The 26,469-nt window shown below is 40.5% G+C and overlaps 1 protein-coding gene across 1 annotated transcript in view; it reads left to right on the top strand.

Moving 5' to 3' along the window:
• GRID2 (glutamate receptor, ionotropic, delta 2) overlaps positions 1-26,469 on the top strand; it is a 749,749-nt gene that overhangs the window by 662,772 nt on the left and 60,508 nt on the right. The window contains 1 exon segment of the mRNA XM_009329760.1: positions 13,516-13,682. Coding sequence (XP_009328035.1) covers positions 13,516-13,682 — 167 coding nt within the window.

The raw sequence follows: 26,469 nt of genomic DNA, 5'->3' as shown, positions 1-26,469 counted from the left end.
GTCACCTCGTTCGTAGGTCTTCACTGAGCATTGGTGTGAGAGAGGACACCGGTCTGCTCATCCCTTATAGAGGAGAGGCACACAGCTACTACTTGCTCAAAAGCAGAATTTGGCATGAAAAAAATTAGATGCTTATAAGCAGCAGTATCTTCAGAATCAAAATTTTGGCCTTAAGTGCTAAAATTTTGCTCAAGTCTTGTCTTTACACACAAGTTGTTATATGAATCTCTCTCGGAGTCCCAAATGTTGCAGTTCACAGCATAGTCTGGCAACAGCACACAGTGATGTAGGTGCAGATCAGGCAGGTGTAAACAGCAAAGGCGGGAACGATTTCTCACAAAAGGAAAATGTGAGCATCAGTTAATGAATGTTTGCAAAATGCTTTCAGTCCTTCAGATGATGCTATTATTAAAATGAACATCTTTGCTTATGCTATAGTTGTGCTGAAAGCTAAATGGAGACCGTTTTCTTTTAACAGTGTCTTATTCTTGATTAGCTTGGTCATTAAATCATTTTGGATTTAACAAAGTGAGCGGCAGATGGAACACAACAAAAAGAGCAGAACAACAAAAACTGAAACGTGATATGAGATCACGGAAGAGAATCAAAGTAGACAAACCCAAAAGTAAATCGAAAGAGCTCATACCAAAATTCTGGCTAAAATAACGACATATAGCATATGTTTGGGAATGACAACAGTTGTGGAAAATACTCAGGGTATTACTTTGTCTTTCCATAGATGCCAATAACAATCTTGAGTTAGAAGATTGTACTTCTGAATACGTCCTCTCATGCTGTGGTGTTGAGAGTCTCCCCTCATTAATCAGACATGGTAGTGGTTTTGCAAAATTAAAATGAAGTTTAGTGGAAAAGAGTGGAAACATCAGCCAAGCACGTAACTCAAGATCACGTAAATTCTTTGCATCTAATGGCTTTTACTATCCTTCTTGCTGTACCTCTCCACTCTCAAACTAACGTCCCGCTTTTCAAAATCTTGAATTGCCCAATTCAGCCTCCCATCAACTAGCTTATCCACCTGTTTCTCCACCTTCCTCGAACATCACATCAAAGGTTTGAGATGTCTTTGTACTACACCTTTTCTCATATCTTCAGACTTAATTGCTCCCTACATCCAACATGAGAAATTATTAGCTCAAATTTGGCATCCATTGAAAACAGTTTTACAAACGGCTCTGTATTTGCATCCACCAATTTGGAAGCTGACTTGACTGTTCCAGACCTCATGAACCAAGTAACGTGGAGGGAAAATCTCATAAGGGCAAGAATTACTTTACATAACGTTCTATAACATCCAGATCCATTCCTAGCTGAACAAAGACAAATTGCACCCAAATAACAGAGAAACTTGCAGAAGGTTTGTTCTGAATTTCTTTCTAATAGTAGTCCAGGCCTGGTGGAGTTTCTTCGGTCCCCATAGAGTTTTTCATGGTACACTTTTTGACAGATACTGTGTCAAATTGTATTGTATCCTTTCATGATTTATGTTGCACACATTCTATACGGCTTTTGGTATGTTTTAGCTTTTACTACTAGTAAAAGCTGCAAGCTATGAGGTGTTTCTAACACCCCATGTCAAGTTTTATGTATATTATGCGACTGCAGTTTTGATTTAATCTTTATCATATTACACTCAATCTGTAGATTTTTAAATTTTTACTATGCTCTTGACATATTTTATGCACTTACAGGTCTGTTTTATCTCTCGGTTCATTCAGCTCGAACATTGCTAGGCCTAGGTTCTGCTCTGAGTGTGCGCCCCTTGTAGGTACAGAGTAAGTCCGTTGAACTATTACTTATTCAGTAGCTGCCAAATGTAGATGCCTGTACTGGGCCTTAGATTCCCATTGAACTTGCATTATTGAGCTCTCAATAATTTGAAATACGACAAAAAGAATAAACACAGCTAAAAAGAAGTCAAAAGAGACGAGAAAATATTATTGTGGTTTTATCTTCTTCAGCTACAATAAAATACGTTCTTCATAGATACGTCATACATAAGATAAAGGAGGATATATTTTCCTGGCATTGTATTTCCTCTGCTTTCTTGCATACATCTTGTGAATTAAACTTTTTCTAAAATTTAACATGAATGATATAGCAAGAAAGATACTACATTGGGCTTGATGTAGATGTCCATCAGTAAGAATTATGCTTTCCATTTCTGTCTGAAGGGATCATATTTTCAGAAGAAGAACCCACGTGTGTGCAGTTGCATTACATATGGTGTTTTAATATAACTGAACACAGAAAGGAGATGTGTCTACACACAGAGCACTGCGCAGCTGCGTAGCTGTGTGGGTTGTGCATACAGATGCAGGCATGCAGCTGCTTTTCCTGAAAACTTGGTCGGGCACATATCGTCAATTTGTGAGAAGCTGTGTAGCGTCCTTTACTATCTCCCTAAACAAATGAAGAAGAAAATTGTGTTCATTGTTTTCCATTTAAAAATCCATACTGAAGGAATGAGGAGCATGCCAATACAATAGACCTGGGAAAGTAAATTTGTATTTTTTTGCTTTGGCAGCCAGTTAAGGCCTTTTCTCCACCCTCACCACTGTGCTGGCAGCTTACATGTTCCCAGGTGCAGTGAAGTACTTTGGCTTCTCTCTAATTCTTCCAAAGCCAGAGAAAAACTGCAGTTCTTCCCTGCATTTAGTATGTATGTGTCCCATGTACTGTCCCTCTCATGGCATAGTTCTGTAAAAGAGAAGTTATTTTTAAATTAGGTTACAGTATAAATGTAACTAAAAAATAACCATCAGTTTAGATTTTCTTTCTTCTTATAGCGAAGGTCCAATTTGTTTTTCAGTAAAATAAATAAGATGAATGAGATTACATTTCCTAACAAGGCAGTGGCATTTTTCAAGCCATCGCCACACAGATGCTAGGTGATACCTGCCGCATATTGGATGAAATGCTAGAATGTCAAGTTGATGATTTTATGATGCTATTGCTTGTGTTTTTCATTTTCCTTTCCCGTTGTTTGGTGCTAACTAATGAAATTATTTCATTCACTCGAGTAAGATATTTACTGGTCTCCATGATTAGCTGGGTACCTAGCTGTCCACACTGCATGCACAAGTACCTGATTTGCAAATGCATTGTGTAAATAAGAAAATCTCAACTGATGTTCCCAATTCTAGGTGAAATGCTACTTCATTTTAAGAAGGCAAATCAGCTGATTGCATTGTTTCATCACGATTGAAATTGAAAAACCCCTGTACCATCATTTTTTCCATTCCATAAATATTTTAACTCCACTTTTCTCATTACTCATCTCAAAGATGCCTTGGCATTTTTACTGATGTGGTAGGACTAGAACAAGTACTTGAATTTAACCCAATTCTATTATATTTTTCAAAAGAACACCAGTGACACAGGGTATACACATCAAACTCAAATTAAGAAAATAAATAAGACTGGCTAATTGTATTGTATAGTTACCAAAGAACTGTTTTTCTTGTTTATGATATAATGAGATTTCACAGCATATTTTGTCCAAGTTTGAATCTGAGATGCTTGGGCAAAACGTAAGGAGACGTAAGTTTCCACGATTTAGCAGACTTTTGGGAAAAGTAGACTGAAGCAAGAAATACGATTGCTTATTGTATTAATGATTCTATTTATATATGTTTAGATAATTTTTTTTAAGATGCCTACAAACATAGATCAAGTAAACCAGAGTGAGTTGTCATTAGGGTTTTATCCACTGGAATATTACAGTAATTGAAACTGAAACTATGTAAGGAAGGAGGTATTTTTATAAAACATTGTTTATCTTTAAAAACTCTAAAATTGTCAACATGTCATCATAGGATATTTCCATATTGAGCTATTAACTTCTGATCAAAATGGTTTTTCATTTTGAAATGTTAATCCATTGCAGGGAAAATAATTCAGGTTGAAGTCAACTTTTTGGAATAAAATATTCTACAGTTTGGATTTTTTTATTGGTTTTGGTCCCAAAATTTGCGATACTTTTCCTTAATTAAAAATCTTGAAACTCCTTGTGCAGAAAGATAAATAGCTCCATTTATCACTTTCCTCAAACAAAACCTCTGTGTTTACCATTATCTCTCTGAGTTTGTGTCAAGTGTACTGCCCATGAATTTCTGTTGAGTTCTGCTTCAGGAGAAAGAAGGGATTAGAAATCTTCCTCAAAAAATATCAGTCCTGAATGAATCCTCCAGCACAATAAGGAATCGAGTGATTGTTTTACAACATTTTTTTTTTTTTTAGTTGATGTTTGGCTGCTGTTTCCTAGTTCTGTCAACTGTAAACTCATTTCTGGCATCTGAGCTATTGTGTGGGCAGGTGTCAGGATGAATTAGAAACAAATATAATGGGAGTCTGTGACTTGCACTTCATTTATTATTTACAGAGGTATGCAAAATGAATGTTACAGCCTTGGATAAATGGAAGTGCCTGCACAGGTTGTAGCCAGAGGTGAACTAAGTTGTGTACACTTTGAGGCAAAGGCTGTGAGTATTTCACTCTGTAAGGATGCGAAAGCCCAACTATCACCTGACATTAGAGTTGCAATAAACACATAAAATCCTTAGCTGGATATGAAAAGTGCTCAGATGTATAAGTTACGCTGGTTTGGGTGCTGTCTGAACTTGAAACTCCTTCTGGACACTGTTTACATCTTTGTTTACCTTTGTACATAAAGAACCTGGGTGCCTGCTACTTTACCTGGACTTGCTCTGCCTGGCAGAGGCTTAGTTGTGCGTTTTAAATGACTGGAACCGTATTCTTTGTATTAACTGTTTTACATGAGGGATTTGACTTCCTAGTTGGTGACTGCGAAATGCTGTGTGTCTTGCATTTGCAGGAGATGGGCTGTCTGTATTTTTCACCCTGGCACCCCGCTCCCCCTAGCAGTTTGCTGCGGGGCGGGCAGCAGCAGAGAGGAGCTAGCTTTTAAGACTACAGGGACAATACATGACAACTTGTTAGGTTGTGTCATCTTCTCAGTTGTCTGCATGGTGACAGCAAGCAGGCAATCTGAACTGAGTAAAAAATGCTGCTGCACTGGTCTTCCTCCTCCCACAGCTCCTAATGTTTTCCATGGTCCTAAACTGCAAAAGAAAGCAAAAACCTTCTTAGTTCAGATCTGTAATGTTTTCCTTTCCCATGGGTTCAAAGTAGCTTCTTGTGAGAATTAAAATGCATTCAGGAGCGGGGTCTCCAAAGACCTGACAAGCCGGTGACGAGGGGCGGTGTGGTGGCATTAGGAACCCACGTGTTTGAGGAATAACGGCTCTTAACAATGCACTGACCTGGGGATACAGGAACATTTATTTGTGCAGCATCTGCCATCTGGGCCGCGTGGTCAAAAGGGACTGACCCGCCTGCAGGAGACCTGATGGGAGCTAAAATGGTTGCTTTAGCTGGAAATACCATAGGGCAGAAATTTCTCTGTGGAGCTTTTCCGAAGTGCTTTGCTGGAAACCCTCCATGGCGCCAGTCTGTGCAGCAGCCTGAACTTACAGCCTGAAAGAAATACTTAGTTAGAGACACCCTGTGGTAGCCCTTACTGAACTCTCAGGGAAAGGGGGTGCCAGGTATCACTGAAAGGTAGAAACCTTAAGGGATTGGGACAAATCTCGGTCTGCTTCTTTCTGCAGCAACATGAACCGCTGCACTTAAAGGGAAGATTCACTGCTAGAGAAGATCGATGGTTTCTTGCAGGTTTTCCAGAGGAAGGCGTAGCTTTCAAGACCACCGAAGTCTATATGAAAGCAAACTGATGTGGAAGCACTGAGCTTTTATGATCCAAACCTGTTCCTTCATGCCCCAGCCCAAGCTTGTGAGGTGCAGTGCAGGTTGCCAGCAGTTAGTGCTTCTTGCCTCCTGCAGGGTACCAAAATGAGGGGAAACATGCTAAACTGCTGTGCAGTGTAATTTCAGAGCGGGAAAAAAGAGGAGCTGGGAAGCATTTCTTTTGGAGCTTCAAGATGCTGTGTCTAGATTTGCAGTGCCAAGCTGACTCCATCCAAACCTGGGCAGGAGATGCTTATCAAAGAGAGAAGGATAAAATGGTTTAAAAGAAGATAGTTACATTTTTTTGCCTGAGTAGGTGGGACATCCTGAATCCTATTACCACTATGAAAGTGATCAGAGCTTTTGTACAAGGAATACAAAAAACTGAAAGTTAAGTCAGTTTCTTTAAAATAAGTTTCTGAAATGAAACTGTCTTGTTTCAAGTTAGCTTTTACTGGAGGATTTTTCAGTAACATTGGTAGTTTTGCAAAGAATTTTCTTGTGGTGAAAGTTCTTTTTCAGATGGTGAATGGTTTTGATGAGTAGGTTTTTTTGGCTTTTGATGATATTTCTATCCTTGCAGTTGGTATTCAGTAAGTATTTCTTTGAATAAGGAATGCTGCCCAAGAATTGCAGTTAGATAGACTCTGCTTCTATTCTAAAGAATGGGGACAAGCACCCTTCAGTTAGTGTCATGCTGGATTGATTTAATATAAGGAGGGATGCTGCTTCTCTAAGTTCACCTGCATTTATCGTCTTCCTGATACTTTAATCCACAGAATTTTACTTTTTCACCCAAATTAAGAGGATTGATCTGTGTACATTTCCTCATTTAAATGTTCTTTTATTGAGGATTGGCTGCCACAAAAATACAAATATATCAGAAGGGGGGGAGTCACTTTAGTGACATTTTGTTTAAATTTGCCTCATTATTGAGACTACCACTTGGCTACCACAGATCTAAGTTTTTGAGGAACCTGAAGTGCTTTCCTGTCATTTCTGTATATGACCTTCTCTGGTGATACCCTTAAAATAGTCTCCATTACTATCTGCAGCACTTAGTTGTCATAAAATAAATGAGACGCTGGCATAAAAAAAAATTTGTTCCTTACCTTTCAAAGGTCTACTTTGCTGAGATTTTTTTTTCCCCTGTTGTTTTCTTCTCCTGTTTCTCTTCCATCTGAAATTAATATTAGCTGTAATGAACCTGTGGTTCAGCTGCATGTCAGCGATCAGCGTGATCTGCTGCCTTTTTAGTGCTTTGCTGTGATTACCTGGAGAAGCAGCTGGCTCCGTTCTCCCACCACTCTCAGAAATTGTACCTTTGATTGGCCTCCCCTCTGTTTTGCTCTGCTTGTTATGTTCTTTCTTGTAACTTACAAGATGCATTTAATTACAATGGCAAAATGTGAATGCACTGAACACTGGAAAAACTCTAACACAAAGGCGCCCTCTTATTACAGAGTGCTCATACCTGAGTAATTCTTCTAATTCCGGATGAATTATTCAAGGTCTGCCCAGTGTAACAAGTGAACATGTGATCATGAGGCTTTTCTCAAGAAGTTGGTGGCAGGTTGCGTATGAGGAATTAATGCTTTTCCTGATGAAGTTTTATCTGGAACAAATAGACACGCCATTGAAGCTGATATGACAATGTAATGAAAGATAAACTTCATACTGAAGAGGAGATGAGGCTGGGATTTCTAACCTCTTCTTTCTTCCCCTAAGCTCCCCGGTGTTTCATTTCCTGCTGCTGTTTGTTCCTGGGCATTAGCTCAATAACGCTTTTAGAAATGATTCTGCACTTTTCTGTTTGAATAAGTACAAAGAATAAGTTTCAATGTTTGTCAAATACTGTCCCTTGAATTTAAATAGCTTTCTATAGACCCTGCAAAATGACATCCTAAAGGGTTATTATTATTATTTAATTAGCTGCTTGCCTTGATGACTGAATAGAGTTTTATGTATATAGGAATTTTTATTCTGTGCTCTAATACCACCACAGGAATCCAACTCCTGTCATGCACCGCAGAGAGCTGTCGGTCAGATTCGTATCCTGCTTCCCTGATTGCATGACTGCATTTCACTCTTAAGTTATGCAGATCAGCCACATGTGCTGGCCTGCAAGGGAGTGTGGGGCAAGAAGCTCCAAAATTGTACTTCAGAACTACAGAAAGTTTAGTTTTGAGAGAACTGTAAATTAGTGGGTTTTATTGAACAAAGCTGAAATGTGAGATTTTATTTCACTGGGATTCAAATAGAAGTTAGCCAGAATTGTGCCCTTCGTGAACAAAACCAAGACTTGAAACCTTTGTCCCTGGAGGAAGACAAATTAGCAAACAAGAATTTCTCTGAAGGCAGAAGATCTGACCTCTGCTTCAGACCGATAAACAGCAACTTCATTGGCCTCTTGCAAGAGGATTGTGGAGATCAATGTGTTTCCGTTCCCTTCTGCTGAAAAAACCCTCCGTTGTGAATGCCATCAAGCTGTTTGGCAACATCTGACAACATAAAAATCTAGATTTAAGCTTCCACCACAAATTTTATCTTGGCCTTTTCCCATTTTGAAGTACAGTATCCACATTATGTATATCAGCTCTCACTCATATATTTGCAAATGTTCGTTCAATTTTGTTCCCTCTTCTTCATTCCTCATGTAATAGCAGCCTCGGCGAGGCTGTTTTGTAGAATGGTGTACAGCTCTCTGCAGGCTGCAGCTACTGCATGCTTGCTGAATATGCAAAGATTATGTCAAAAATTTAATTTCTGTATTTATATATGCTACAGTCTCAGGTCCACACTGATAGGCATAGGGCTAGCAGCATCGGATGGTGTTTTTCCCCTGTGTATTCAGTGCAGTGGAATGGTCCATACTGGAGAACATGACCCTCAAAGCGCTGTATGGAGCAGGTGATTAATCAGTGTCCCTGACTGGGTTCAGGTCAGAGCTGGAGTCGCTGCTGCTATGCTGTGGAAGAGTCTGTTTCTGTTCATGTGTTCTTGGCTAAAGTACAACTGACAATTTCCTAGGCAGGGAAAGGTGTACAGCAGTTGGAAAGGAAGGATGGCGCCTGACTCGTAATGGAAATGAGTAGAAAAAGCATCAGCACTGTGCCACCAGGGTGTAGGCCCAGGGTATTCAGAAAATGTGCTCAGCATTATCTAATAATTTTTGGATTTTCTTCCAGGAAATTAATATAATTTTAATCAGTTGAAACTTGACTTAAGATCTTAAGATTTCCATAGCCTTAAAAGTTGCATTGTTTTTATAACAGGTAACATATTTTATGTATGATGAAATGTTTAGAAAAGGTCTGCAGGAAAAATAACTGCCAGTTCTGCTTAACCTGCAGCCTACTGTGTACATTTTTTCTTTCATGAAGATTCTTTGTATTTCTTTTGAAGAGGAATTTAAAATACAGAAAATATATTGTCCAAGAATTCAAGTATGAAAAATTGCAGTAGTTGGTTGTTGTTTACTTACAATTATTTTTTCTCTGAAACTTATAATTTTCTAGACCTGGAAATGTGTTTTTAGAATGCTGGAGTTGTACATAAATACATTATTCAGCCTACTCTGCATGAATGGGTTAGCTGTAAGAAAAAATACTATCCACATCCGTGTTGGCATAAAATATGTGCCTGTGCAACAGTGTAATGGCTTTAAATGCTTTCCTCGTATAACTCAATTGGGTTTTGGTGGAGTCATCAAGGATAAATTTTAACTAATATCTACAGGCAGGGCTTCAGCAAATAAAAATCTCATAAAAGTGCAGTGATAGAAAATAGAAATATAACAGCCTTATAGAAATAGTTTTACCGTCTATGTGCTGATGGTCCCTATTCCGTGTAACAACTCTTTTTACAGTAACTCCTTTGGAATTCTTCACAAAACTGTGAGGTCAAGTCAAGCATTTCTGTCTGGTACCGTACCTCCCAGTTTCACTTAACGACCAGTGCAGTGCATGAGTTCAAAATACCCTGATGAACAACTATCAGGTTCAATTTTGCCTGTAATTTTTTTTTTTCCTATGGCAATATTCATCAGATACTCCAAAAATCTTCTTAGCCTCTGCCATACTGACAGGCGGGATGCCACAGGAAAGGAGACTGAAGCGTCAGTTCTCCATGCCCTGGCGGACTGGAAAGCTGGGGTTGCTGCTGAATGCTAATCGGCTGCCCTCCTACAAACGCTTCCCTGGCAATCCTGGGCTGCGCGGTCGTGTGTGAACAGCATTCAGATTTGCCACCATCCTGAAATGTTATTATCTCAACACAAAATGCCAATGTAGTGATGTGGAAATGTAGAATCAGGGATGCAGATCTTCTGCGAGTAGTGAGTTATGTATATTACAAAGACCCATTTATTTTTCCAAGGAGATTTTGCTTTCATTTAGCCTCCATAATTGACTGACTGTAAGCTCCTTAACTTTTTCTCATAATGCAGAGCTGGAATTTTTGCTATTCATTTTGAGGCCCAAAGTGGAAGTCTTCAGCATAGCTATTGGAATGCTACAAAATACGTGCTTCTCATAGTAAGAGGGAGAGAGAGAAGGATATGGGTTTTTAATTGACATTTTGTTCTGAAATTCCCTTCTCCTTTCACACAGAGCATCATCCCCCCTTTTCATATTATAGCTACCCCTCATTTGTAGGTGCAAATCTGTAAAATATCAGCAGTGTTCCATACATGCTATATTCTAGCAACTTTTTATTCATAGATCTTTAGGCTAAAACCAGTCTTAAGCTGTGTGAAAGATCCGTGGGCAGAGGGTTTAGACTATGAATCTCAGAAGAAGGGTATGCTAAAAAGGGAATCATATGCCTCCTGAGCTGCCAGATAACTGATTCTCTCTTAGCGAGACAGGTGTTTTTCTCATATATAAAAATTAAGAATTGGAGACAGTTCAAAAACAGTGTCACTGATAATGGGAGGACTGAACTGATAGATTTGCAAGGAAAGGTTAAAGAAAGCTATATCCAGCTCAGCTAACAGAAAGGTTCATCAATATTTGAAAGGTGTCAGCCCCAAAGCGCAAGAGTATTTAGAACTGCAAAAAGAAAAATAACTAGGAATGACATAAGAAAGTTATTTTAAAAAAAAAAAAGTAAAAATAAATACATTTAATAGCAATGGAAAAAAAAAAAAAAGTAAAAATAAATACATTGAATAGCAATCAAAACTGTTAGACTGAGGAGTAGTTCCATAAAGAGAGTGATCGCAAGCATGACAATTGCAACTTAGGTTTGCTCCATGGATTTGAATTCCCTAGATTTGTAAATGGATAGGGCAAAAATGCTAAAAAGGATGTATTTTATTGCATGGAGCAATCATGTGTTGAAGGTAGATGGCTGGGATGATTCCTTCTGGCTCTTCAATCTCTTTCCTGCCCCATGCGCTTTAACTGAGGCTCACTGTGATCTTATCTATGAAAAGTAATATCTTTGTGGGAACCTGAACTGTGATATTATCAGGTCTGCTCTAAGGATCTTATATACATCACTTCATCATAGATATTATTGGCAGTAAGTGCTTCTGCCACTTTTATATATTCTCACTGTGAGTTGTTTTACAGCAAGGCAGCCAAATCAAGAGAATTTTTCCTGACCAGCTGAGCAGCTGATAAATCTCTTTACCAGCACTTAGGTGAATTCAATGCACTAGGATGTTAAAAAGGTGGGTTAGGACAAAAGCAGGTGTCAAAACATAACCCTCTGCTCTTGCCATCACCTCAAAGGTTATCTCTCTGCATGTAAAATTACTCCTCTTTTGAACCCCATTTTTGCTTAATTCCTTTGTTTGGAAAGTCCATCTGATCCTTTTCAGGATTCATTTCCCCCCTTCTGATCTTCTGCTTTTGTCTCCTATTTCCCTCCCTTGCTGTCTGCACATCATGATTCTTTTTCAGGCTGAGTCATTATCCTTTTAAATGCTCCTAGGAAGGGCTTTTTTCACAGTCATGCTATCTACTTCTTAGCCAAGTGGTGCCTGTAGGAAGATCAGAACAATCCAAGCTAGGAAGAGCTCTGTGAATTGCAGTGCCTATAAGACAAGCATACAAGTTGTATTGTTTGTTAACAGAGAGTTCGCTTCTATCCCTTATTCCCTGGCTGTTTAGCTAGACCTAAACCTCCACTGGGAGGCAAAAAAACCATGTTCTTGACCATTTTCAGAGCCTGAAGATTAAAACTGACCCGGTCCTGCATTTGTGTGTGCGTGTGTATTTTGAAAAGAATTTTCTTTATCCTGCCGATCATGTGGAGTCCACAGATAATATGGCTCCATTTCTGCTCCAAAACCTGCACAAATCCTCCCAGTGCCATGCCTACGAATGGAAGTAGGAAATATTCCCTTTCCAGGCCTGCAGTGTCTAATTCAGATTGATTATGCATGAAAAGGAATGTGTCCCAAATGCAGTCGTTTCTGGTGTACTACATCTTGTGAGCAAGCAGCCGGTGTGGCTTGCTTCAGTAACTTTTATATGTAAACAGTCTTTAAAAACATAATCTACATTGTCAAAGCCTAATCTAAATGATGTACTGACATTGCTTATTTTGACATGCTGACTTGGTTTTTAATTCTCTCTGGATTGCCTGGCCCCAGATGGCCTTTTTGTGTTTTGTTGACTTTTCACTTAGCTGTCACATATTTATTCCCATTAGATGTACAAAGTCAATGGGTTCAGCCTAGTTTTACAGCTTAGTTGGCTAATATGGCATAGGGAAAGCGCTGAGTGAAGCCAAGCAGAGGGTCAGGAAAAAAGCAATGTGATTCTTCAGGTCTGACATAGAGACCAACGAAACAGAAAACTGGTGAAAGATCTGGTAGAGCAGCTAGAGATTGTTTTTTTCAGAAAAACATGATTTGACTGGAAAGTAGAAATTCACTGAAATGGGGAAGGATTTGTTTAGACTGAATTTCTGTTTTTAAAGGCTTGCTTCTGAATAAATGCTGAAATTTTGTATACATCCCATATATTTAAATGAAAAGAAAAATCTGATTTTGTTTCAAATGTGAATGGATAGTAAAATGTTGCTTTAAAAGTTTTTCAGTATAGTGAGTTGGTTAGGATTTATCTTAGTGAAACAGTTAAAATGGCTTGCATGACCTTGCTGTATGAAAGTCTTTGGAGAAGTGTGAAAACCTTTCATGCTGAGAAAAATAATCCCCAAAAAATCTAGTTGGCATGATCTTGCCCACAATCATGCACAGAGCCCAAAAGACAAATGAGTGTTCATGACATCTACGACAACCTGAAGCACGACTGAAATGTGGACCATCTTGAACAGTGGTCTTCCATCTGGATAGCCATGCCTACCCTCCCATGCTTCTCCCAGTGTGAATACCCACCTTCCCTCTAAATAGTTGTTTTTATGGCTCAAAGAAAAAACTTAGTGAGGGATTTGGGGTGGAATTTAGCATTGATGGAGGGAACCTGATGTTTCCTTTGTTCCCTGAAGAGGGACAGTACAGGTTTCCTGCACGGCGCTGTTTCACTGACAGCACGTTCTTCTCCAATCACGTTTCTTCCATTTCTGCTGAGGTGCTCAGCCAAAGCACCGCATGGCACCAGTCACAGTGCACTTTTTGTGCGGACGGCTGTTGGGCACCCAAACTTTGCTTTCTTTAACGAACAGACTGTGTTGAAACTGCCACATTTTTAGGTGCGCTGACCTCCTTTTGGACTTGACAGTCCGTAGTCTGAGCTTTTCCTCTGTTTACCACAGGTGAAATACGGGAACTATGCCTTTGTATGGGACGCAGCGGTACTGGAGTATGTGGCCATCAACGACGCAGACTGCTCTTTTTACACAGTCGGGAACACTGTTGCGGACAGGGGGTATGGGATTGCACTGCAGCACGGCAGCCCCTACCGAGACGTTTTCTCACAAAGGTAAGGGTTTGGAGATGGAAGAGCAGGTCCTAAGGGAAGGTGTCTCTCAGCTCAGGACCCTTCTTTTAATTTAATTTTCTGTGAAGGGAAAACACCTTGTGCTTGCAATCCACTTCATTTCTTACATAGGCATTCATTTCCCTGGAGACATAGGATTATTCACTTTTCTAGAAACTGCATTAAAAATACTTCGTGTTGCTCTTATTTGAATTGTTCTTGTTTCTTTTGGAAAACATTAATGAGATAGGCTGAACTTCATTAGCAGGAAAACGAGGAAAGAGTTGATTCATTTGTTATAGAGGGACAGCATAACTCAACCCTTCCTGTTAGAAAAGCCTTTTCTTAAAGAGAAAAAGGTAAACTTTGGGCACTGATGGCAAAACTGAAGGGGATGAACAAGAAGATTTGATGTTTCAGTGAAAAGACCCCTGTTAGTACCCAAAAGCTTAGATGCTTATCCCAATACTAATCGATCTCTTGGGCTACAAAAGTGAGATCTCTAGAGATGCTTCTGGTACCGTGTTTCTACTAGGATCGGAAATACTAAATTAATTGTATGCATTGTGCCTTTGCAGTATTTGTGCTTCACCGCAGTATTGATTCCTAAATCAGGATGTGTGTGAAATGGAAAAAACAACCAAACATTTAAAAAGTGTAGTATCTGCGGTCTGGCTTTTAGGAGAAGCTGTGGGCTAATCTCATGATCCTTTATCATTCTGAACCTATTCTCTCAACCCGATTTCTAATGGTTTGTGTTAGATGCACGTAACAAAATTTTACAGTTGCTGTGATGGAATTTCTTTTGTGTGGTTGCCATAATGAACGTGAACCATTATGTCATACAAATATGTTTCATTCAGGCTATTGCCTTTGCCTTCAGTCCATAGAATGAGGTGGTGGGGAAAAGTAGTCAATAAGTAACAATATGCAAATTCAGAGGAATCACTGTCTGCTCACACATACTGCATGAACAGAGAAGGCTTGAATTCTTTGAATCTGTTCTATGTTGGGAGTGATTTGGCTGAATTTTGTGCTGACATAGCAGTAACATAATACAAAAGTTCACAGGATCAATGAAAAATTTAATTTCAATGAAACACATATATGGTTTATATATTACAATTAGCATTATAAGCAATTATTTACTGAATACTTTAATATTCCAGCCATGACCAGGCTGGCTCTGCTAAAAGACTCTGGCTCTGTAATGTTCAGGGTCTCCACACAAAACAAAGGAGTAATATTTCTTCCTGTAATCTTTCCAAGAAATGCTTCCAGCTGTTAAAGATCTCAGATGCTAGTCAAGATGTTAAGTCATCCTCTTCAGAGCATTACCCATGTAAGCTTGGGTACAAAAATTTGAAGACATAGGGGAATTTCATAGGCTGTGTCTTTATTACTAAATACAGTGAAACCTGCCAAGTGGCATGGCATGGCTCATGCCCGCACAGATGAGCATTCTTTACCCCTGCCGCCACCGCTCTCCAAGTCAAGGTGGAAGTATCCAAACCGCCCCTTAGGAACTGCTTCTGACATCATTTGTATACTTGTTATAGTTCTCGGTACCTGGCGGAAATGGTCACGGCTGATTCTGGTAAGCGATTATCTTCTTCGTCACAGTATTCAGTACCTGGAGAGGCTAGATTACATCCTCTTCTGATAGTCGCCTTTAGCAACTTCTGGATCATTGATCTGTGCAGGCCTGACATTCCCAAGTACAATTTTATTTCGTAACAAAATTTCAGCATTTCGGTGTATTATTATATCTTGAAGCTGTAGGAAAGCAGAAGGAAGCATAAAAATTTGCACATATATAGCTCTTTTTATCTGAGGATCTTTGAAGCAATATTTAAATATTAGCGTCTCTCTGTGGAAAGTAAATACCATTTCCATTTAATGCTTAGGGAATCCATAGCATAAGGAGACTTAAATGAATTCCCAAGGTCAGATGTTTTTCCCTGGTGGAATCAGGGATCGTAGGTACTCATATTTCCTTATTTTCCATTTCCTGCTATAGTTATCAGAGTTCAGGTGGATTATTTGTGAGATATTGTGCCACAGGAGGGTCCGGATGGATACGCAAAACTTAGCACTGATGAGAAAGTCACTCATTACATTATCAAGAGTAATGGTTGAACAGATAAATTGGAATTTGCTTGGAGTGATGCTACCTACTGGAGACTTTAGAGAGCCGGATACATATATATATTCTGAAAATGTGTGTGCTGCCCCTTAAATTTTTATTTCTGTATTATGAAAGCATATTATATTGCACTTCTAATTATGTCCATAAATACAAATTTACAGTTTGAAGCTGTGAAACACCATATAAGAAACAAACACATGAAAGAGAAAGCATGTTTACAAGGTAGCTTACAAGGTTTTGTTCTAAAAACCCTTCAGTACTAGTCTTTATGATTACTTCCATGTGATTTTCACAAGTCATCCTTACTTTTCTTCCTAATGAAAAGGCTGAACAACCTTCAGATGCTGCAGCCTGCATGCTAAATAGAGAGGGAAATAGATTTCACTGTATAGGATTAGCAAATGTTCACATGAATATTTCACATTCTTTAATGCAGTAGGGAACTGGTTTGAAATATATTGGCATTTCTTGATCTTTCCCAAAATAAATATATTTATGTGAAAATACAGGGCTTCTCTTTTATGAAATTTCATATAAATCCATAAGCTGCACAGTGTTAAATCCCTAAGGTGCAGCTGTAAAAGGTCTGGCAAGCTTACAGGAGATTTTGGTCTCAGTGCAGGAAGCACGGGCACAAGTTTAAGGCTTTTCATTACCTTTTCTGAACAGTCAGGCAATTCCCAGAGAAACAGGAAAAGAGATAGAGAGGCGTAAACACCCACCCCTTCTCTCCAGTGCTGTGGGGCACGAGTCGCAGTCAAGATAACACTGTGGTAAAGTTTAGGCGTTTGGGATTTCCAGAAACAGTCTACGTTTGGGAAGTCTGCTATGTTGTTCTCCAGGGGATTAACACACGCAAAATACTGTGGCCATCGGGGACTGCAACAATATTCCCCTGCTCTGTGGAGTATTCCAGTCTCTATGGGAGTTTACCCATCAGTTAGGCTACTTAAGAAAGGCATTAAACCTGCAATCAGTTTGAAATGCTGAGGCGCCATCAAAACACACCCAGGGCCTTGCAAAATTAAATTCCCTGATGTCTTTTCCTCCCGTAACTGATTGTGATGGCATGTCCCTTGATACCACCGGCAGTTTGTGAGGTGCTGAAAAGAAGCTTGAAACAACCGAGAAGGTTATGAGAACCAAAGCCATGGTGATGGTCCCAGTGGCCACGTACCTGTGTTTGGGATGTGGGACCGCAGCTGATGGCCACCTGGTTACCTGGTACCCACTGCACTGAAGCAGCACACAAGCTGCAGTGCCCCGAGCATGGTGCAGAGCCAGTGCTGACAGCCACCCTGCTCCCAGCCTCAAACTGCTGCTACCAGCTGGTGCCCATGTATTTGCATGGGATGAAATCCTACCAGTATGGAACGAGCCTCCACTTACCAAGGAACCAGAAAGTGAAAATGCTTATATTAGGCTACAGCTAAATTAACACAAAAGGTTCAATATATACTTGATTTTAAATCGATGCAATTAAGCAAGTATGATACGGGAATGTGTGTGCTGCCACTGAGGTACACTTGCTTGCATTGGTTCATATTATGTTTGTAATTCTACAGATGTAAAGTGATGCCTATACCCTTTAAACAGTAGAGTGAGTGCTCCCGCATATTTGAACTGATGCAATTTAAAATCAGAATTATTCTTACAAATGCAAGTTTGGGTATAGTGAAATATTAGTGGGGAGTGTGGCAAAATGCACATCACTTAGAAACTCCATGCACATTTTAAAAAATTAATTCCAGCCACACCAGAGAAGATGAAACCCTGTTCAGGATTATTCTTTCCAGACTCAAGGAAATCTAACATTTTGGGAATGAACAAAATGTTTTTGGTGAGAAAAGTTATACCGTTCAGAGCGCAATATCAATATGCCTTCAAAAAACCATTTTGTGCAGGCACGGTTTAGCAAAGGAGAAGGGTAACCAACGGAAAGCACTGTAAAGAAACTGGTCTTTGAGACCTTTCTTTTTCGCATGCAGAAAATCTCTTCTAGGCCAAAACAAAGTCATGAGCAGCAGTGAGTGGTCTGACTGCAGAATGAGATTGGCTTTTTGCTGTATTGGGGTGGCAAAGTGGCCAGCTGGGGTCCCTCGTAGTGCCTGTGACCACTCTGTGCCTAATGCTCTCTCTGAAAACAGGTGCTTCAAGTCCATCCTGAAAATAGGTGTGTGGCTGTAGCACAAATAATATAGAAAATAAGCTGGGTAACATTTGAGTGATGGACCTGTCGTAGCATCCTGATGACTTCATTCACATGTTGCAGATCTTAACAAACACATCTGGCCATGCCATTAGGCAGCCAGTTGATGTGCTCAGGTAGATTGCTCTCCCCTTTTCTTTGCCACTAAGACTTAACCTTCTGAGCACCAGCAGCCTCCAGGCAGAGTGTCAGTTTTCTCTATATATATTTTTTTCTTTCAAGTTAGTGACAGGGGCTTTAATAATAGGAACTGCCAAATTTCCTAGGAGAGTTTGAAGAGGATGTGCCATTTGGTTCATGAGGAACTGTGTGCTGACACTAAATTTGACACCTGTTAAGAAGTCTTTTCAGCCTTAAACTTTAAAACTTCCCTTGCATCCCTGGGAGGTATAAATATAATTGCAAACTCTTTTCAGAGTATTTCATAGGATGTGTGTGCTTCCTACAGTGCAGCAGCAATGGCTCAGGCGCTGCGCTGGTGGCTGGCTTTTGGTGGGGGTCAAGGAGGGGGTGGCAGCAAAGCGCTCACATCCCCGCTCACGTCTCCGCTTCCTCTGCTGCCTGACCCTCTTCTTCTGCTCTACAGTCCTGGCCACACAGCGCATTAGAGGCAGAGGGAGAGGAAACGCTAATTTCATACTCATCAGAGGCCAGCGGCTGGCTTTTCACTTAAGTAACTAGAAGCTGTCAACACCCAGCACCACTGGTGCCGTAGTTGTTTTGCATTCCTCATATCCCAAGAGCATCCATGTGCATTCTGCCCCAAAGACTTCACTTTTAAATAAAAGGAAACAGTGACAATAGAAAAAAAATGCAAGATTGCCCTCAGAGCCCACACTGTCGGACTCTTGCTTGTTGTTCATCAACTGTGTTTCCCCGAATGGCACTCACCCCAGCCGAGCACAAGCTTACGGACACTTAAAGTTGTCTGTGTACCAAAAGAAGAAGCAGCAGTTGCATACCTCCCAGTGGTCATCTGTGAGGGGTGGGGTACGCAATGGGATAACGTATGGAAGGTACAACTACCATATAGCTTCTGCAGAAACGTCAGATTGAATTTGGCATAGATCACAAAAGGTCGCAAAGAATTTGTGTTGCAGCTAGAGAAGCCAGTCACTTCTTTCTGTCCTGGGGGAGAAAAGAAATGAGTCTTATAATGATTTCTCAATGGGAAGCCTAAAGACACCTCACTAGCAGCAAGCATTGCCCTTTCAGATGTCCAAAACTTTGGAGACAAAGCGGAGAGCCATCGTGTAGCGTTTCAGATTCCCCCTTAGCAAATCATTAGGGATATGCTTTAAATAAATGGTATGTATTTTCTCTTGTTCTTTTTTTCTCATCAGCAAAACCCTGAGTTTTAGAAAGTTCCTGCCCTGAGTCATAAATATGTGTTCTTCCTGTCTCCTCGCTATTAATTCTCTCTCCTTAGATTTTCATTCTGTGTCTTGGAGGTCACTGATGTCCAAAGACTCCAGCACAAGGAAAATTACTTCCTTCCTAACTACCTTGATTTTTTTTTTCTGAGTCCTTGGGTCTACGTACCCCTTTCTTTGAGGAGATCCTCCTCTCCGCTTTTTTTTTTTTTTTTTAATGAAAACCCAAGAGAGTGTCCCTTACTCTCTGATTTATCTTTTACCAGCTATGGGGAAAATAATAGTTTTGGATTACATCCTAACTCTTGCAGAGGACTGACCATAATGATCTAATTGGATTTTTCATTATTAAATACAGTGATCATCTGCAGAACAGTGGATATCTTAGTAAGAGCTCAGCTTTGCTTTGTTTATTTGCTTAGAATTGAAATACTATTCTGAGCTCTATATATAACATTCTGAAAAACACAGCAAAGAAACTAGTAAAATCCCGCCCCCCCCCAAGGAACCTTTTTCTTATTATTCCAGAAAAATAGAAAACTCTGCAGATTGGGAGAATTATTGGACTTGCAGCAAACTCTTGAATTTAAATAGACAACTTTAATTCTTAGAGCCTGCCCTTAGATCATGTCACAAGTTCATATAACTGAAATTACATTAGTGAGAGGAAAAAAAAAAATCAAAATTAATTCCAGATTTCTGAGCAATCTGACATGAGAATCCAGTCTTAATTGATTCAGACATAGTCACTGTTAATAAAAGCCTTAACTTCAGAGTGGCACATAACAAGATGGTTTCTCAGATAACCAGGATACTAAATAAAAAACCCTGTAGTAACACACCAATGTAATATTTCTCAACCATCCAAAATAATAGTCTATCCTTATTTTTTGCTGTCTACGTTAGACTCGTAGGGGTGAAACTGGGAATTGCATCAGGCCCTAGGTCTCAAAACATGTCCACCTTCCTTTTTCCTGACCCAAGTCCTCCAAGATAAACTGCGAGTAACCTTCATGCTGGGAAACTCACCTTGTGGAAGTGCTGCTCAGCTAGCCAGCTGCCTGCCCCGGTGGAGCCGCAGGGTGGTTGCATTCTGCACAGCTCACTCCCAGGCCACCGAATCCAGGCTGAAGACCTGTAACCTCAAATGGATTATAAGAAAACATGTAGCTTCATTCTGATTTAAAAATATGGCATCCATTACTTCATATAAAGCCCTAGCAGAAAGCTTTTGTCCCACGACTATTCTCTCTTCTTTCTTCTACCAAGCCCACGACCATCTAATCAAGCTTGCAGTTTTCTGTAATCCTGTATGAGCACATTGCTAATAGCTTTCCCCAAGGACCAGATGATCTGACGTTGTCCTTTTGCATCCTACTCCACTAACTCCTTAATGCAGAGCTGCAGGTTTTGAAGATTCCTGCGCTGTCATCAGAAGTGTTTCCTGGCTTTATTATCCATTCGCATCTCACTTGCTGGTGGGGGCTGCTGGCTGTAGGACTGCAGAGAAGCCGTGGCTCCCACACATTGCGTTGTGAGAGCAGGAAACATGGTTTTATTGATTGCTGATGGTGTGTATCTGGTGCTTGCAGGTCTCACAGTAGAGTCATGATTAGAAGTTGAAAGAGGTGGAGACGCCTACAGAAACACAGACTTTAGCAACTTTTTAATATGCTATAATATTAACTGATGGGGTGGGTTAAAAGATTCTGCAGCAGGTCTGAAGTTTATAACATGCACATAATGGAAAATTAATTAATGAAAACATATAAAGGCAACAAACAGATTAGTGGGCTTTTTAAATATACCATAATATTAATTGATGAGATAGGTTAAAGGATCCTGAAGCAGCAGCACTGAGATGAAGCGTGAGAAAGAAAATCGTAAGGGAAGGGCATTAGATCTTCTTGCCTTCATATAGCATAGAGCTATGAGAATCAGAGCACTGCCTGCCAGCTTCATCATGGAAAGACACCTCTGCATCCAAACAATGCTGTGCTGAAGGAGTTGCTGTGCGTTGGAAAAGAGGTACCATGAAAAAGACAGCTTCATGCCTTCTCTTTTTCCTAGTCACCGTTCACTTTCAGAAAGGGAACTGCATTTAAAGTTTCAGAAAGGCAAGCCAGGTAAGCTGTTTATGCATATTAATTCCACATGATTACCCATGAACCACCCCAAAGATAACAGTCTAATTGTAATGTGTTAAATTGCCACTAGATATCGCTTTGCAAGCTATTTCTGACTATTTTCTATCCACTTCTCTAGCCTTAGGCACCTCAGACTTGGCGTGTAAAATGACCGGGTATTACCCAGTGACGTGTGTGCAGTACAGTCAGTGGAAGCAGTGTTGCTCATCCAACTATATGGAAGCAACGTTTCTTGTAAGCTGAGTTGTTCATGTGTTTTAAAGTTTTATAGAGCGAGTAAGTGCATGGCTGCAGAATTTGAAACTGCTTGGTTATAAATCTGATGACAGTAAAGCTAAAAGAAGTCTCAGCAACTGGCTTCCCTCCAAGAACTTGCCTTTTTATGAATTCCTAAAGAAGAGATTAGGTTTACAGTTAATGCACTTTCCTGTAGTACATTTTTTGATTTCTGGCTACTTTCTCTTATGTTTGTGTGCGTCAGTCTTGAGAGGAGCGGGTTTAGCTACTCACTCCAACTCAGTTGGACAGCAGCATTGCCTTTGAAGTGGGGTGGAAAGCGAGTGCAAAGCTTTCCCTGCAAATAGCAAGGATCCAGCCATGCAGCTGTCTTGATGACAGAACCGTAATAACCACAAATAAGGGTTTAGCTCGCCTACCCCATACCAGCGCTACCTGCCAAAGGTTCCTGCCTCTTGACCTAAGTTGCTCAAAACAGTGGTCAACCTATTTCAGTTAAAATGAGCAAGAGTAGCAAAATAGGAGCGAATAATAGATCTTTCCTAACCCATTTTGTTGGCTTAAAAGGTAATTAACCTTTAGCTGGAACATAAAGCTATTCTTCAGGTGGTCCTGTTTTCCAGATAAAAATGAAAGGCTTTTGCCTGAAAATAAAGCTTGTTTTCAAAGCTGAAATATGCTCTGGTAAATAGTGAACTTGATGGTATGACAACTGTGGGGATTTATCCATACCTGAGCTAAAAATTTTGCTTCCATCCATGGAACTGCTGCATCAGGGTTTTCCCCTGCAATAAAACACCTGTCTGCTATTTGTTACCCATCCTTGAATCGTTGGTAGGCGAAGGAAGGTGCTAGCCTTGCTTGATTACTTCAGTCAAGTTCAGGGGAAGGGAAAGGAAAAAAGAGTGCGTGGAAAGTCTCCAGAACATAGAGCCAAGGAACCAGTGGTAGCATGGTTTGTAGCAGAGGTGTCTTCCCTCGCTGAAACAGGATGCGAGGAAGAAGAAAGCTAGTTGCAGGGACAGGGGGAGTGAGAGGAGAGGCACCGAGGAGAGAGAGGAGCTAGGTGCTGGTGAATGATTATGGGGGGTGAATAAATGGAGCCTTCCTTATTGCTCAGCTCCATGCAGGGAGGAGATTAGCAAAGCGAGAAATCTAAGGAAACTACCCAGAGAAGCTTTCTGCTGTGTCTCAGAGCAAGCCCATGGGGTAGGTTGTTCCCCGGAGCAATCAGGTGGAAACTGGGAGGAGGAGTCGGACAGTTTCTCCAGCAGGGTCACCAGTATGTTGGAGCATGGTGGTTAGAGAAGATTGGATTAGTTGAAAGGTGAAGATGGGGTGGGGAAGCCTTTACTCTCTGAATGTATGGGACCTCAGTAGCCTTGAGGAAAAAATGCTCTGGGGATGACGTATCACAAGGTCTTAAGGACCTCTGTCCAAGGTGGTGGCAAGGAAACCTAGGCAGTAAGCTGCAGAGGCTTGCGTCAAGATTTTTGTCTGGCATGGTGTAACCAGTAAGTGGCTTTGGAAAACTTCTGTGCTATGTGCTTCCGTTACCGTGTAGCCTGGCTGGGCTGCACCGCATAGCAGCCCCTGAAGGTCTGAGTCATGGGAAGCAGGCACGTAGACACCTGGAGTGTGCATCCAGCTGTCCTGCTGCTGCAGGCGTTACAGAGCCTCTGCCCAAGCCAGGCAGAGAAGTAGCGCTGCTGCAGCTTGTCCTGGCACAAGGTTGCAGCACGTCAAAACCCAGGCACAGGTAGCAGATGTGCTTGACTCGGCTGTGCCAGTCGTATCCAAATTTCCCTTGAAATATTTCACAGACCTAGTCCCTAGCATTGACCCGGTTCAGAACGGGCTCCCAAAAAAGCTCACCTTGGCTCTGTAGTTTTTGAGGGGTCAAAACAGATAGAAGCATTTGCTAACATGAATCAGTTGGATATGTCTGGGACTCTCATTTGCACAATCTGTTTTGTTTGCTGCTTTAGTGCCAATCTGGTTAGGTTAGCCCAAGGTAAAGCAGGGCCCTGATCCCAGTCGTCATAGCTGTGATAGCTTTTATAAAAATCAAGTGGCTTTCCAGACCCAGGTTTTGTACTTAAACATGGCTTCACTCTGCTTTATGACTAAGTGCAAGCAGAAAGAAAGGATGATATGGCCGTGGAAAAACTGTGCTTGCCACTTTATTCATAAAACACTTTTGCAAAGTGCATTTAGTAGTTTGCCATTGTAACCACCTGCACGCAGAGCTTTCAGTGCAGAGCTCTGACACTGTATTTAGTTCATACTTTGACTGCTCAGCTAAAACTTCCATTTGTATGCATTTATTCTGCTTCACACATTATGTTATCAGTCACTTTCAATATTTCAAAGTCACGGCAGTCTTTTTCTGACATACGTTTGTCAGAATGAACTGCCTTGATTGCTGTTATTACAGACTGCAGTTCCTGACTAAGGGAAAAGTCTTAAATAGAACCAGAACATTGAAATTGCTTAATAAAACAATAGATAAAACAGAATAAAATTAGACTAACTGAACAGAAATAGATGCTTTAAATGACCAGCCAAAAAAATTTTAAAAAAGGAGGAGAGGAGGCCAAGGCAGGATTTATAATCCCACACAACAAAATTAACTGGGAAAAATCTTATTTTTTAAGTTCATATGCAAGGTATTGAAAATTGCTCTTTGCTGCTGCCTGGTAGTGAGTCAGTAAAGTATGTCTTACTTGGACTTTCTCTTAATCAAATACTTTATCATATTCCTCTAATGATCACTCTCAATAGAAGGATTTTAATAATCAGTCCATTATAGTCACAGCACAGTATAATGAGGGGCTTTGGCCTAGCCCGAGAGGGTGCTTACACTCCTGATTAAGTCCTAGTGGTAGTAATTTATCATGGCACCTGAGCACATCTCTCTCTCTTGCATGTGCTTAATAGCATGCAGGGGCTTTGCTAGTTCGCTCTAAAAGCCCTTACAGTTTAGGACTGAACCCGGGAGGAAGCACACTTGTTTGGAAAGGTAATGATCCTTTTATGCTTATTGTAATTAAAAAAATTTTTTTTCCTTATATTTGCTACTGTTGTCTTCAGCTGAAAGAATAGTATAACAATAGATGAATTTCCAAAGCAGTAAAGAAAAGCTGCCACTTACTTACCTTGCTTTGTAGATAACTACATACTACAGATGCTCCCACTAACGCAGAAAGGTTTCAACTAGTAACAGGCATGAAAGGGCAAAATAACTTTTCTGGATACAGTTTCATAGGTGGGATGCCTAAACGTCACCAAAGAGATCATTGGTATTTCCAAAGACAGCAGATTCCTACAGAAACCCCATAAGACAGATAAGCTGTTGGTTTGGGCTTGTTTTTTTTAATTAAAAATTTGATTTTTTTTAATTAAAAAACCCAAACAAACTCCATTACAGTAACATTTGGAGAGAAAAGTAGCAGAGTAGTAAGCACGGATTTGCAGCATTGAGAGCAGGGTTAGAAGTCCCTGATCCAGGACTGAATTTTTTTGGCTTTGCTTGGGGTATTCCTAGAGCAGCATGTGAGAAGAAGTGTGCAGAACTGAGCCTTGAATTAGCTGAGAAGTGTGCACTCTATTTTTAATATTGTTTGGTTGTATTAATTTCCTTGGGTTTGGAGGGACTTTAGTTAATTAGCAATGGAACTTCAGATCATGGAATTATGCCAGATTTATACTGGTTTAGCTGACGGGAGAATTTAATCCTATAAATATGTCTTTGGCATAATTTAGATGTAAGGCTCAAGATTAACATCCCCATGAAACAGGGAATTTATGTTCATTTCTTTTTTTTGCCTGTGAAGTACTATGCAAAGCTACAGAAATGTGTCAGCTCTGACAGTCACACTTGTGCAGTCATCAGGGCTTTCAAAAAGCCATCGGGGTTCACCTGCAGCATCAAATTCCCCTGCATTCTTCACCATTTTATATAAATCTGCAGAAAAGTGTAAAATCCACAGAAGAAAAGCAATTGAAAATGAAGCGTGGTTAAAACCCAGAAGAAGTGAAGGTTTGTTGATCTTCTTCATGTCCCTCTTAAATTAGAAACACCTACAATGCTCACTTTTAATTAAGAGTAGCAATCTTCCTCCCCGTTAAATGTATAAGGCCTCTTGAAAATAAGGGGGTTTAGATAGAACCACTGGCAGGTGTTTAACCCAAGAACAGCTGTGTCCATGGCTGTATAGGTAAGTAGGTCGCTGTGGTGGCAGCAGCATTTATATTTTATTCTCACCCCCAAAATGAAATGTTTGTGTGCGTAGCTAGGCCGGCAGCAGAGAGCAGAGGCATACCGCGTAGCAATACCCTCTTCTTCTGCCTTGCAAGTGAAGGGGCTGTCACTCCAACTTGCAGTGGGAAACTAAGCTCGGGGGGGTGAACGACACATCCAAGGTAACTCCGCAAATCAGTCGGCCAGCTAGCAAAGCCATTGCTTCTCCCGCCACTCCTTCTCTGCCCATTTACCCAGCTTTTCCTTCTTTATTCCTAGTGCAGGCCACATGGCTTAACTGTTTACTTGCTCTGAGGCCTTTTTTTTGTAGAAGAAATCCAGGGTGGTTTTGGCATTGGGGTTTTTTTAAGGGCTAAAGTTAGGAGAAGCAGCCTCTGCTTCCACTGAGAGCTGCAATAGCTGAGATTAAGA

The sequence above is a fragment of the Pygoscelis adeliae genome, unplaced genomic scaffold (genome assembly GCF_000699105.1).
Source record: "Pygoscelis adeliae isolate BGI_AS28 unplaced genomic scaffold, ASM69910v1 Scaffold67, whole genome shotgun sequence".
NCBI classification, from domain to species: Eukaryota; Metazoa; Chordata; class Aves; order Sphenisciformes; family Spheniscidae; genus Pygoscelis; species Pygoscelis adeliae.
The sequence above is the reverse complement of the archived record's forward strand: the minus strand, read 5'-3'. Positions and strand labels throughout refer to the sequence as shown.